The sequence below is a fragment of the Hyalella azteca genome, unplaced genomic scaffold (assembly GCF_000764305.2).
Source record: "Hyalella azteca isolate HAZT.00-mixed unplaced genomic scaffold, Hazt_2.0.2 contig13874, whole genome shotgun sequence".
NCBI lineage: Eukaryota > Metazoa > Arthropoda > Malacostraca > Amphipoda > Hyalellidae > Hyalella > Hyalella azteca.
Window position 1 is genome coordinate 102,691 of NW_025943780.1, and position 13,268 is coordinate 115,958.

At 39.7% G+C, this 13,268-nt stretch overlaps 1 protein-coding gene across 1 annotated transcript in view; it reads left to right on the forward strand.

The window, feature by feature from the left end:
• Positions 1-5,318, forward strand: part of LOC108682189 (metabotropic glutamate receptor 1) — a 37,571-nt gene extending 32,253 nt beyond the window's left edge. The window contains exons 17-22 of the mRNA XM_047883861.1: positions 347-474; positions 635-748; positions 1,266-1,433; positions 2,963-3,057; positions 3,190-3,371; positions 3,846-5,318. Coding sequence (XP_047739817.1) covers positions 347-474; positions 635-748; positions 1,266-1,433; positions 2,963-3,057; positions 3,190-3,371; positions 3,846-5,171 — 2,013 coding nt within the window. The 3' untranslated portion in view covers positions 5,172-5,318. The remainder of the gene's footprint in view (positions 1-346; positions 475-634; positions 749-1,265; positions 1,434-2,962; positions 3,058-3,189; positions 3,372-3,845) is intronic.
• Positions 5,319-13,268: the final 7,950 nt, after the last annotated feature.

Sequence of the window (13,268 nt, forward strand, 5' to 3'; positions counted from 1 at the left end):
TTCTGCACGTTTGCCAACTTAATCGGTTCTATTTTACTTCACTCATAGAATACCTCATAACTCAACACATTCCACAATTGCGCTTCGTGAAATTAGATTACCCAGCCAAACTAGAGCGTAGAGAACAAGTTTGTGCAGAGAACGCAATTCGATCCAACAATGTGGAGTAAATTGAACTGTCACGAGTCTTCGCAAAAGCCTGAGTCGCTTTGTCGCTCAAGTTACGCCTTTACTTGCGCAAGCAAAATTGTGTTTCCACTGTAATAGTGGGAAAATACTTAACTTTTTCTCGCTCAAATATTATTCATATGGATATAGTATAAATTTGTTGTTCATTTGTTCAAAGCTAGCGTGGGTTTCGATCTACTTCGGCAGCAACCACAAGATTATCTGCATGAGCGTCTGTACGTCGCTCAGTGCACTCGTTACTCTTGTTCTACTCTTCTTCCCTAAGATCTACATCATAGTATTTAGGTAAGAGTTTCTTATTCCTTGCAAGTTTCTTATTTATTATTTCTAGCTGAACCAGAATGTTTGATCTAAAAAATGCTGCTGTTATTATACAAACTTATTATAAATGCACTAACTAGCTCTATTTTTATTTTGTTCTCGTGTATTTGTTGCAACAATGCAGGCCGCAGCGCAACGATCGATCACACTTCAAAACAACTACAAATGTTCGTTGCCACTTTGGTTCAGGAAAATCTATGGAGGAAATGGACAGCAATGTGCTGATGAGACCCCCGGGGTGAGTACACGTTACTTTGGTTAAAATGTTTGTAGGAACAACAAAGTTCCGTCTTGTAATAATCTCAAATTCTTCTTGATGTGATCCACTGATATCAGCGACCTGATAATAGAACTCGTCTGTTATACCTCCGATTTTATGAGTGGGTTCTGAACATTACATCTCGCAGCCTTATGTGCGCAACAGACATTTGAAAATTGACTCGGATAAATGAATGAACAAACTAGAAATTATTTTCATGAACTTCGAACAACATGAAAAATATTATAATTCGAATTATGTATGAATCTTTGCACAGCATGAACTGCTTGATAGCTTCGGCGGTCATTTGAATTATAACATCTGACGAAAAGATTTTTTAATTACTTTGAATTCACAGTTCCCAAGTCCAGCTGTGTGATTTTGCTCGGAAAATCATATTACATTTTGTGCTTTCGCCACTCTATCATATTGCATCTTAATCCTTTAAATTAAAATTTGTTTTCAATCAAGGTTAATTTGTTATACCGTCTTGCAGAAGTTTCATGGGAGTAGCAGCAATCTTGAACGCAGGACACTCTCTGCGGCAGCCAATCATGACGCGCCTTAAGAGCGCGCTGCATGTCCCGGCCTCAGGTCCCAACGCTGGGCGGCTGCATCCCGACTTCGTCCCTTCGACGAAAGCGGCGCTCAAGCGAGAGCTCAGGTGACCGCAAGACTTTGACGGATGTTCCAAGTTCGTGGTCGCATCATTAGTACTGCCAGCGGCCGATCTCTTTTGTGTGATTGATAGTCATTTTCTGATTTTCTTTGCGTATTGTCTTTTAGATGAGGTTGTTTTTAGGAACTTATGTTATTCTTGACTTCTTTTTCAAGACAGATCGAATATTCGGGTCTGGATTGAATATGGTGAAATATGAATATATAATGAGAATGATAAAAGTCCCTCGTGACTTTGTAGAATTGTATTGAATATAAAGTACATCTTATCATGCGTCCAGTTCAAATTTCTTGACTGCAAATTAAGAGATTTGCCTCCAAACTTTTCAACCCATTTATTAGCTATGCAGTTCCTCTTAAATTGGAAGTGCGTGATGTGAGTGAGACTCGAGCTCCAACTAAAAACTAAATTTTGAAGGAAAAAGTGAAAACAATATAAATAACGCATTTCTCCAATTTATCTGCCTTAACTTGAGAGGAAATTTTTGCCTCCTTTTCGCGATTTTTATGCTGAACACATCGACTTAAGTCATTGAAAAATAATTCATCAATGGAGGCTTTGCCAACAAAAACAAAATTCACACAATAAACGTTAAAATCAGTTAAATAAAAACTGAGCTTGTTCTTCTGAATTTTCGATGTTCCTTTATAAAAAAATTCAGTTTTGACCAGAGAATTTGATTTCACAGTGAAAAAATAATACAAATCTCATCAAATGTCGACATTTTGGTTTATTACGCAGTGTTTCTTTGTGATGTCCAAAGTTCAAGCAAAGACTTTTAAAGGACTGAGGAGGGTAACAGCGAAGCTGAGAACTATGTTGGTAATATGCAAGTGAAGACTGCAGTTGAGCACAAGTCTCACTAAACAAAAATTGAAACTTATTACAACATGAAATGCATTGCTGAACTAACTGTTAACGTAAACCGTCCTATCTCGACTGACTCTTCACCCTATATGAAAGACTTGTATGCTTTAACCCCAATTGAGCGTCATACAGCTGTTGCACTCGTAATCTTGACGATGCTAAATCTGCGTCTTCTATTTTAACCATCCTCTCCAGTTAAATGCCTCGAGTGTCATAATTATGTCCCCAATGAATATCCTCTAATCATATTATATGAATAAAATACTTCATGTTGGCGTCCATGATTAGATAACAATCGGTACAGCTATGAAAAAAACGAAGGTTTCGCAGTTTGATTGCCTTATCCTTAAAACTTTGAAGTTCCGGCGTTTTTAAGATCGTTAAAACTTGACAACAATTCTTTTAGTGGTTCCCTAAATGATGTCTGCGAGCATCACCAGCACATCTTAACTTTAAGCATCCAGTATAAATAAATAAAACTGTTTTGTTTAGCATGGCTCTGGTAGTACGGTTAACTATATTGATTTTAACACCACAATCACTATAAAAAAATAATTCTACTTCATGTCCGGCTGTTTCGGAAGCCCTCCACGAGTAAGAATACGAGCAAGTTGCAGGTTGACAATAATTTGAGTCTTTGTCTTCAGTCTTTGGAGCGATGCAAGCGTCAGCGGCGGTTCGTCCTCAATCAAGGCTCGGGAAGTGATGCTGCAGAGAGCTTACGGGTCACAAATCGATCTAAGTGAGTCGCATCTTAATCGATAGAAATTAAAACTTTTGCTTACATCACAACTAACCCAATTCATCTTTGATTTCACCATTAACATTTATTAAAAATTAATATATTTATTCTGGCAATTCATTATTTGTGAAGCTGGCGAGAGTTTATCGCCGTGGTCGTGCACCCACGTCAGCGTGCAGACCACGGACGACCTGCTGGACCCGCTCATACCAAGGCTTCGTCGACGAGTCGCAAGAGCAGTGAGGGAAAATAACTTGGACGTCGCTGCAGGCAGGGAGTTTTTCTCGCTCACGCAGAGCTGGGTTAATTCACAGGTAGTAAAAAATCTCGAAGAGATTCTGCTATGAATTTTAGGCTACTAATTGTTTGTACGTGTGTTCTAGGTTTTGAAATGACCATGGAGCTGGACTCCGAAACGTTTTCGCTTATAAGAAACGGTGAACTTTTTGGCTATTTTTTTTACTTTTAAATTTCTGGTAAATTTGCGACTTAAGCAGCCAAGTGATTTTAATACTTAGATTCTGCTAAATATCAATCCCCAAAGCAAACAGTTGGCGACTTGTTTCTTATCAAATAGAAGGTTTAGTCAAACAATAATCTCATTAACAAGAGAAATATCTCACTTGAATCATATTTGCGAGAGAACTGACCAAAACATATTTTGAGCGTTATCAAAGATTCTATTCAAAGTCAATGCATAAAGCTGCGAATTGTTACATTTCGGGAAACCTGGATTCACGAAAAACATATAGATGCCAGTTTGGTAAATTTTTTTTTTATTTTTGCAGATGGAGGCCGCCAAGGCAGAAATAAAGCTTCGTGAAGAAAAAAGTTCACTGCAGCCAGGAGCCGCCATGAAAACCGAGATCGTCAGAGAGTATCTCAACGTGAACAACCTAGAATTTGGTGAGGTCGACACGAAAAAGTCTGCGTGCGTGCAAGCAGGACTCGTTTGTAACTACTGTAAAGCTCCCACAAATACAGCAAATGCACTTGATCTGACAGGGAGTAATAAGAACAAGATAACCGATGCCAATGAAGAAAATTATATACAATGTACGTACGAAATTCCGAATAATGATATTTCTACGTTAAACATGAAAACACACCAAATGTCTGAGCCGTTTAATACTTCACAAAGAGCGAATATTAATGGGAATGATATGAATAAAACAATTTTTAGCAATCACATTGAAACAGGTATACATAATGTTAGTAAACTGGAGCCTTTGCAAACATTAACTGAAAACATAGCATGTGACAGAAAAATTTTTTTGCCGGTACATGCCTATCCTCAAACAAGAAATAGTCCATTTTCTCCTAGAATCAAATTAAGCGGATGTGAACTTTCTGAGCTTTCAAAAGAAGATCCCACTCCTCTTCGAGACAGATTGTTTCAGTCTTCTACATTGAGTCGCACTTCATCTCTGACGTCAACACACCCGCTCGGAGTCGCCAGCGGTCGTCAAGACATGATTTCCAAAGCATCATCAGATGATTCAGAGCACTTGGGTTTTAACAATAGTTACTTTGCCAGGAAAGAGGAAAAATTCAACAATTTTTCTTTTCGGGATGAGTATGACAAAAAATTTCACAGCGTATCGTCGGATCAGTGCAAGGTTTGTGCTAATAGGAAATCACGTTTACCATATTTTCAATATGAACTAGAAAATATCATAGTTTCTATCGATCATCGATCCGAAAGGCAAGTAAGGAACGAATCGACTTCTACTAACCTTAGCAGTCTAGCAGGCGAATCTCATGAAATAGAACAGTCAGATACCCACGTTTGGGAAACGGATTTTGGCGAAAACTGCGACTCTAAGCGTACCGAATCAACCCTCTCTATTAAAGACGAAATCGATCCTATTCCAAGGCCCGAACGGACTCAATTGATGCATTCAAGACGTCGATCACGGAAAAAATCGACAATAAAATCTAAACCTTACCCCCATCCCAACGAATCGGGTAACTTAACCAAAGTAGGAAAGGCGAAACACAGCTCGAGCACATCGGTTGAAATATCAGCAGACAGTAGCGATGATCTTAGTACGGAGACGTTCAACAGCAAGTCTCATGAAGGCTATGAATTGTTCATAGAAGAGGATATATAAAACGTTTGGTTAGCGTACTAAGAAGCAACTTGAATGTAAAATGATCCACTGTTCCTTTGTTGTAGTTCTCGTCGTTGCAGTAGCATCAGGCAACGACAATTTATTCCATGCAGGGAGCTGCGCAACGGACGTTCGCTGCTAGCCCACCGTGTCCTCTCCTCCCTCACTCACTTCATACTTCGCGAACAATAATCTCAATCGTTAAAAAAATCAGGAATTCGTTTGCATAATTCCCTGAAATACTCGAAATAATGTCGAAACCGTATCTTCCGCATACCAATTTCTATATCATATGTTACACAAGGTTTGCTTTTTATTTGTGTAAATTTTTTCGTGACGATATCTTCTCTAAGTGTTTCCATGAAGTAGTCAGTGTTCAAATCGAAAGCATTAGTTTTAACCGAGTCTCATTAATACAGATCACCCGTTGTTAGTAGCCTCGTAATTCAGTTCTTCTTCATCCGTTCACGCTGAACGAGAAACGTTCTCGGGTCGCTTCATCACTACGACGAACTCCCGCCAGGCGAACTCCCGCCTTATTTCCAGATGACTGCAGCGCAGTCCACGTTTTCCAAGCACTGGGTATATCGTCTGAAGAAAATACTTTTAGCATTAATAAAGAATTCTCTAGAAATTTGCCAAAGCAACCGGGCTTTAAAATAATCAATTGTTGACTATGTATTATTTTAAATCGATGAAAATTCATAACGTAAAAATTATTATCATTCTAAGTGTTCTCTAAAAACCTTATTCGGATCTTTTCAAATTGAATGTTGAGAACAGGAGGACTTGCATCCTTCGTAAACGCATGCTCATTGCTTTGTTGAGCAGTCGTTGTGGGTGCCATCAGCACCATTCCACAATATCCATGTGAGATTAGGTGACAAGTTGGCCAGCTAGTCAGCGTATTGTTTCATGTGTACCCTACGGTGACTACTATATCCTTCTTCCTCCCCCCCACCAATTCAAGTTTGAAAAAAAATGCAAGTACTCATCTTCAACATTAAACCCTTCCGATAGTAAATAAACAATACTTGTCTTTCAAATTTTTCTTATTATCATTCATCAAAAAGCACGAGTAAACGTTCAGAAATTAAATAAATATGATACTAAATTCGAAGGATTACTAAGCAGTTCATAAAAAAATTTGAATTTCCACACATGTTCAATTCAGATGTGACACCGTGCACGAAAATACAAATTTTACTCATACGAAAATTATATCGAACTTCCACGATGAATAAGTCCTATAAAAAGTTATAATAATCGAATGAGGAACAAAAAAGGAAGTTAATCAACTTGAAACCGTCAACTTCGTAAACGCACTCATGTGGATCTGCAAAGTAAACAAGTAATATTTGGTCCTCAATGTCAAGCTACCAAATTAAATATTACCTTCGCTCTGCTTAGAGCAAATAGAGCCGTAAATCTACAGCCAATACTTGAGCATGCTGGCTCGTAAGCTGGTCTTCTGCATTTGGCCTCACCTACTCCAGCCTAAAATCTTCTGCTGGGCCTGTAACCTATTCACTCAACCCCGGCTCTCAACCTCACTGCCCCGGTGACCAGCTCTACCTGCTCCGCCTTTCCACATTTCCACTGCCAATGAAGCAAAGTCAGGTACGCTCAAGTTGTTTTTGAAGTGAGTATAGGGGCAACAGAAGTAGGTCAGGCCGACGTACAGGAGTTAGACAAAATAAGGAAAACACGCGAGAAATCCGCAAAATATATTTTAGTATGGTGTAGGTCCGCCTTTTTCGGCAATTACAGCCTCAATTCTCCGAGATATTGATTCATCCAAATTGTGAATTATTTCCAGAGGAATTTTAACCCTTTCTTCAGTTAAAACTCCCTCCAGCTCGTTTAAAGACGATGGCGGCGGAAATTGACTTGGCTTGCATCTCTGAAATCGACCATAAATGTTCGATAATAATCAGCAGGTCTGGTGATTGCGGTGGCCAAATGAGATACTCAACTTTATTAGAATGTTCCTCGCGCCATTTTTTTAGTAATTCCAGCTGCATGGATCGGGGCATTATCATCTTGAAAGATGGCGTACCTCTCCGGAAACTGTGCTTGAACCATCGATGAACTTGGCATAGGAAACAAGAGTCAGGGAAACGAACACTGAACGGGTGCATGAAGCCAGGCGCAGAACTGCCTGCTTATGAGCTAGCTGTGGACTTTTTTATGAGCGAGTCGCGGACTTGTGGACTTATGAGCGAGCCGTGACTATTCCTAAATATTCACGGCTGTTGATTCTTCCACGAATAAAAATCACTGATGCGCCGGATTTCCAAGAAATAACCCCCCAGATAATCACAGATCCCCCGCCATGTTTTACGGTTGCGAGGAGTCACTCGGGATTAAATGACTCTTCTGGTTGTCTGCAAACGTAAACTCGGGCAGAGGGTGGAAATAAGGTAAACGATGATTTGTCAGAAAAAAAAAACACATTTTTCCCCTGTTCAAGGGACCAATTCTGGAAATTTTTACACCACTCTAAACGCTTTGAAGCATTTGTATTTGAAACCCGAGGTTTTCTAATTGCAACTATTCCATAGAATCAAGCTCTGTGCAGCTCTAGGCGCGCGGCCTTTATGGAAACTGGGTTCTGTAGATGTCCATTGCAGTCTGCCGTAATTTCAACAGCCGTGATATTTCGATTGTCCCTCACAATTCAACTTAGGTACCGACGGTCTCTCACAGATAATTTCGACTTTCGGCCAGACCTTTGCTTTGGTGAGGACGTTTTTTCTTCTCTTTCGAAAGCAGTCTTATGAAACAGTGCCTCTAGAAACTTCAAGCATTCGTGAAGTTTCTGTCACACTAGCTCTGCCATACGGGCACCAACAATAAAACTTGGCCTCTTTGAAAGTCAGAGAGGTTTGCCATTTATAGGTTATAGCTAAGTTAATAAGCACAAAAATTTACTAAAAATATCTCTGCACGTAAAAAAAGCAGCAAAAATAAACAATAAAATATAAAAATATGTCACGGTTTCATTGTTTATAACATGTTCAAAAATTACGATATCAATATGTCAGGTGTTTCCCTTATTTTGTCCAACCCCTCTAGGTTGGACATGATACAGTTCTGACCCTACATAATTTGAACATGCTTAATTTAAGCGGTTGCTGTGGAGACATAAGGCGTCCTGGTATTTAACACTAAAGTTCTTAGGCTACTCTACCCTCCAGCGTGTTTGCCCTCCGAAAGAAATGTGAACTTAAGTGTGAAGTTCGGCAAAGCTTGCCTCCGGCATATGCCCTGCTTGGGCTAGGCCCAGGAGAATATCACACGTTTTCTGAATTTGGCAATATATGCTGCACATGTTAAAATCATATTCATGCCACGGAGGCACAGCAGTGCATGGGACATAAATTTAATCCTTAAACTAGCCTTGGAGTCAACTATCAGCCTCTTAGTGCAATATCTACACTCCGATTCAGGGATAAAAGCAGCAGACGATGCTGGAACACCGTAAGAAAGACCGGTTCCGCACTGCTAACGGACAATACATGGCGCCGTAAGTCCACAGCTCGCTCACAAGCATGCAGTTCTGCGTCTGGCCTCATGCACCTGCTCACGTTACCCTGACTCTCAACCTTCATGCAGCCCCCTCAGTGGTCTTCTGAGGTGCGTCTGGGCTCGTCAGATGTCCCATGGAATTTCGCGTTCCTAGGGACATTTTTCCTGAGCCTCCACTACAAAGCTCACAGTATGAGTTCCAGTTGCGAGGTTGAGCTATAATTTAGGTAGGATTTCTTACATTCTTTGGCTATTCACCTGTCCCTCCTTGTCACTTTGTCTCTTTGAGATGCTGATGATGCTCCTCTTGAGCCAGTTTCAGCGGGATGGACGCTTGAGATTTTCTGCCTCTTGTAGGTGATGAACGATTTTTGATTTGAGAAACTTTCGATAACTGAGACCTTCCACCTCTTTGGTGATGTTCATCTTGACTTCCGGTGCGAGCTAAGTAAATAGCTGAAGCGCTAGTAAACATTTGGCTACTATAATAACCAACACCATGCAGCCAATGACTGGCTTTGGCTGCTCGCTTGCCTCGTACGCCAATGCAGTTAGGTTAGGTCAGTTTCGTTTTCTTATTTTTTATGGAGAGTGGGGCAGCGTGGGTACGAAGCCACTGATGGAGAGCTTGTGAACTTTTCAACTTACGGCACTATAGCTTCAGCCGCTTAACTTTTCTATATCTCACTATTCACTCAAGCGTTCTTACCTACTGAAAATGATGTAAATTGGCGTCTTCTCTTTGGCTGTGTTGCCTCTGCGACGCATTGCCATACCGCTGCGTGCAGCTGCAAAAATGCTCACATTTACCTTTTATTGCTGTTTATTTGCTATTTATTTATTGCTATGTATTTTTTACCTTTTAAACTTTTTATTGTTGGGCCAACATGTCTCGTCTAAGTTGAAACCACTCCCTTTGAAGGTTGTGTCAAGTGAGTGAAGTGACAATCATCTAGAGCCCTGAATATTTACATAATCTTATTACTTGTATCTAATATAAAAATTCAACAGCAATTGAAGCTCCACAATTGAAGCTCGCAATTGAAGCTCCACAATTTTATTGCGCAACTTGAGAAAAATTTAGTGTAATATATGACCCGAAATACTGTATATAAAATTTTCATCGTGCCTTTCCAGGTGCAGTGACAACTTGAGAGTATCGCGGGCTGGCTGCCAAAAGTCGAAGCAGATGTTTCTTGCAGTGCAGTGATAAAATATACAGACTTTCTACTGGACAATTTTTAGAGATTTGAGTTTCACAATTCATTGTAAATGTCTCTATTCTGCGACTGTCATTCAAACCGGAATATTGAGCACATCTCTTCGAAAATCATCGGTGATAACATGACTGCACCCATGAAGTTGCAAAATTTGCAGTTAAATATTTGCTGTCGGTAATTGATTAAGATGGGTGGAAAGATGTGAAAGCTATACGCATTTGTAAAATTACATGTAGAGATGATTCTAACTCATCTAGGGGTAGCTTATATTAAGTTTTCCAATCTGAGCTAGCATGCAGCAGTTGCAGCTCTGTCTTCAATATTCAATTTCTTTTTCAAAACTTGTCACAGACATCTTTATATTGATTTTTATCAGTCGGCCTATTCACTAAGAGGAGACTCAATAAATCAAATATTCTTCAATTAATTGAGAATTAATTGTGATACCGCCATCAAAATGAAGTAATCGCTCTAAAATTAAGTTCAAAATTGAGTTTAAAACTTAAAAAGACACTTTAGGTGCCACAATGAGGATTCTTTCATAAGGTATATTACAATCGGTATGAAAAATGAATGCGAAATATGCTATGGAAGTATCGTCATAGTTTTCATGATTGAAAATATTTTATGTTTCTACCATGCATGATGTTTACTTCTCTACAAGTGGCGCAAGGAAAATAGTTGAGTGGCAGAATTCGTGGAACGAGCCCCGGTTACGTTAAGCGGTTAAGAGGTAATTAATGAAAACGATTCTGTTATTATACTCGGGCATGATGAGATACATCTTTCTGAGAAGCTCATATTAATTAAGACGATTGCACCATTATTCCCTGTATTCTCTCCCATTGATTTTGAATCACAAGGTAAATATTGAACAGTTCTAATGCATTGTATACTATGTCTGTACGTGTGATCAACTGTGCTTCAGAATGTCCTCCAAATTCAAATTGGATAAGTGTTAATCAATGAAATTGACAGCTATACTTCTAATTTTCAAGTTAGAAGAAATACAATTCGATTTCACTTTGCGTATTCAGTAATCTTAACACAACTTATCACGTCTTCCTAATTTCTCTTTGACTTTTTCAAATTTTTAATTTCCATACAGCTGTACTTATGAGTGGTGATAGTACAAATCTACTGAATGCAGTGATCCTATATCGGTTAGAAAGATTGCCTTGCACTAAAATGTCAAATAGTGAACGTTGAATTGTGCATCCAAGGCGATTATGGTTTTAATTTAAATAAACAAGCACTGAACACTCATGGACGATGCTATTTTGTTACTGACTACTCCTGTTACTTTTTACCCGATTGATTTAAAGATTGCTAAAAAGATTATTATTGTTCACATGAATGTTTCATGATGTGGCGTCGTGTTAGGACTTTGGGTAGACGATAATGCATGGTCTGTATCACGTATACCAGTATACGAACACGTATATCAGTATACGTACGCGTATACCAGTATACGTACACGTATACCAGTATACGTACACGTATACCAGTATACGTACACGTATACCAGTATACGCACACGTATACCAGTATACGTACGCGTATACCAGTATACGTACACGTATACCAGTATACGCACACGTATACCAGTATACGTACAAGTATACCAGTATACGCACAACACGTATACCAGTATCCGTACACGTATACCAGTATACGTACACGTATACCAGTATACGTACACGTATACCAGTATACGCACACGTATACCAGCATACGTACACGTATACCAGTATCCGTACACGTGTATCAGTATACGCACACGTTTACCAGTATACGTACACGTATACAGCATACGTACACGTACACCAGCATACGTACACGTACACCAGTATACTTAATACTGGTATACGTGTGTGTATACGTTTACAGATGAATCTTCGCAATTCACACACACGTACCAAATGTTTCCTTGTCTCGACTCTCGAGAAATTCGACCTTGTCTTGACATCGTGTACGATCCGCATTCTGCATGGGAACAGCCGAACAGGTTTTGCAAAAGGGTATTTGAGAACTAAGTATTCAACTCTCTGCGTTGTTTTAAAACGATTTTCTTGTTCGTGACTAAAATATGATATGATGCTAATGTTTGATTGTTGTTGCGTTGAGTCACTATACAAATATTATGAGTTAGTTTTCGATTTGTTCCATAAAAACGCAGAGAATCTATAGCCAGGAGCAAGAAACGAGCTTGCCAGGAGTTGGTTCAATCACTGATAATTTATATTATACTTAAATTTATCAGGTTGCACATTTTTTACTTGATGACGGATGTATTTGCTTCTGCTGTTTGTAAAATTACTACTAATGGAGTTTCCTTGTCCTCATCACGATGAATAGTGCTGCATTTAATTGAAGCAGTTACGTCTTCTCAATTGCATCATGCATCCAGTGCTGCAGGCTTGCTCTTTCGGTAACTTGTGTGTGATGGTGGTGCGCGGTAAGCGAATTAAGCCCTCTTCTCATCTTTAAGTTATTCGGAATTCAAATACAGTTTCAGTGAGAAGGTCATAAGATGAATCTAATTCGAGGTCATGAATGTCCGGTGTTGAGCTCCATTGCATAACCATTGTTACGGAGCCGCAGATCAAACCTTCATATTAAAACCAGTACGAGATATAATGGTCAGCCTGATGCAGGTTTAGCTGCAGGGTTGCGGGTTTAGCGGGTTTAGCTGCAGTACTACAGTCCATAGAAGGAGGCTGGAGGTAGCGAACGTTTCGAGTCGTGCTATTTTACATCGGCATTCGTTCGTTGGACGCGCCACCTCACCTGACTAGGCCCGGTACAGCTCTCTCCAAGTCACATGCGGATGCGGTCGTGCAACACTAGTACTATAATGAAGGTTTAGAACTTTACAGAACATCTTTCACCTACAAAGATACACTAGATAAGAGTAAATGAAGACTATATCTTTTGACCGCCACCCAAGATACATCCGGAATGTTTATAGTGCCTCAAACTGCGTCCGTTTCATTCTGTGTGTTTAAAAAGTGTAAAGGTGTATTCGCGTTCTTAATAATCCATGAGTGTTAGCCTTTATGAAATGGTTATTAGTGTACCGCGACGTAAAACTGTGTCTGCATCGCCACCCGGTCCCCGCCGTCACCTCGCACGACTCGGTTCGGTGCAGCTCTCAGGTCATAGGTCGTTGCGCTAACTAACACGACACTCCAGTGCTATAATTTAGGGCTTTTAGGCTGAGAATCTCACATAATATCGTTCACCAACCAAGACGCCGCGCTAACACGACACTCCAGTGCTATAATTTAGGCTGAGAATCTTGCATAATATCGTTCACCAACCAAGACGCACTGCGTAAACGTAC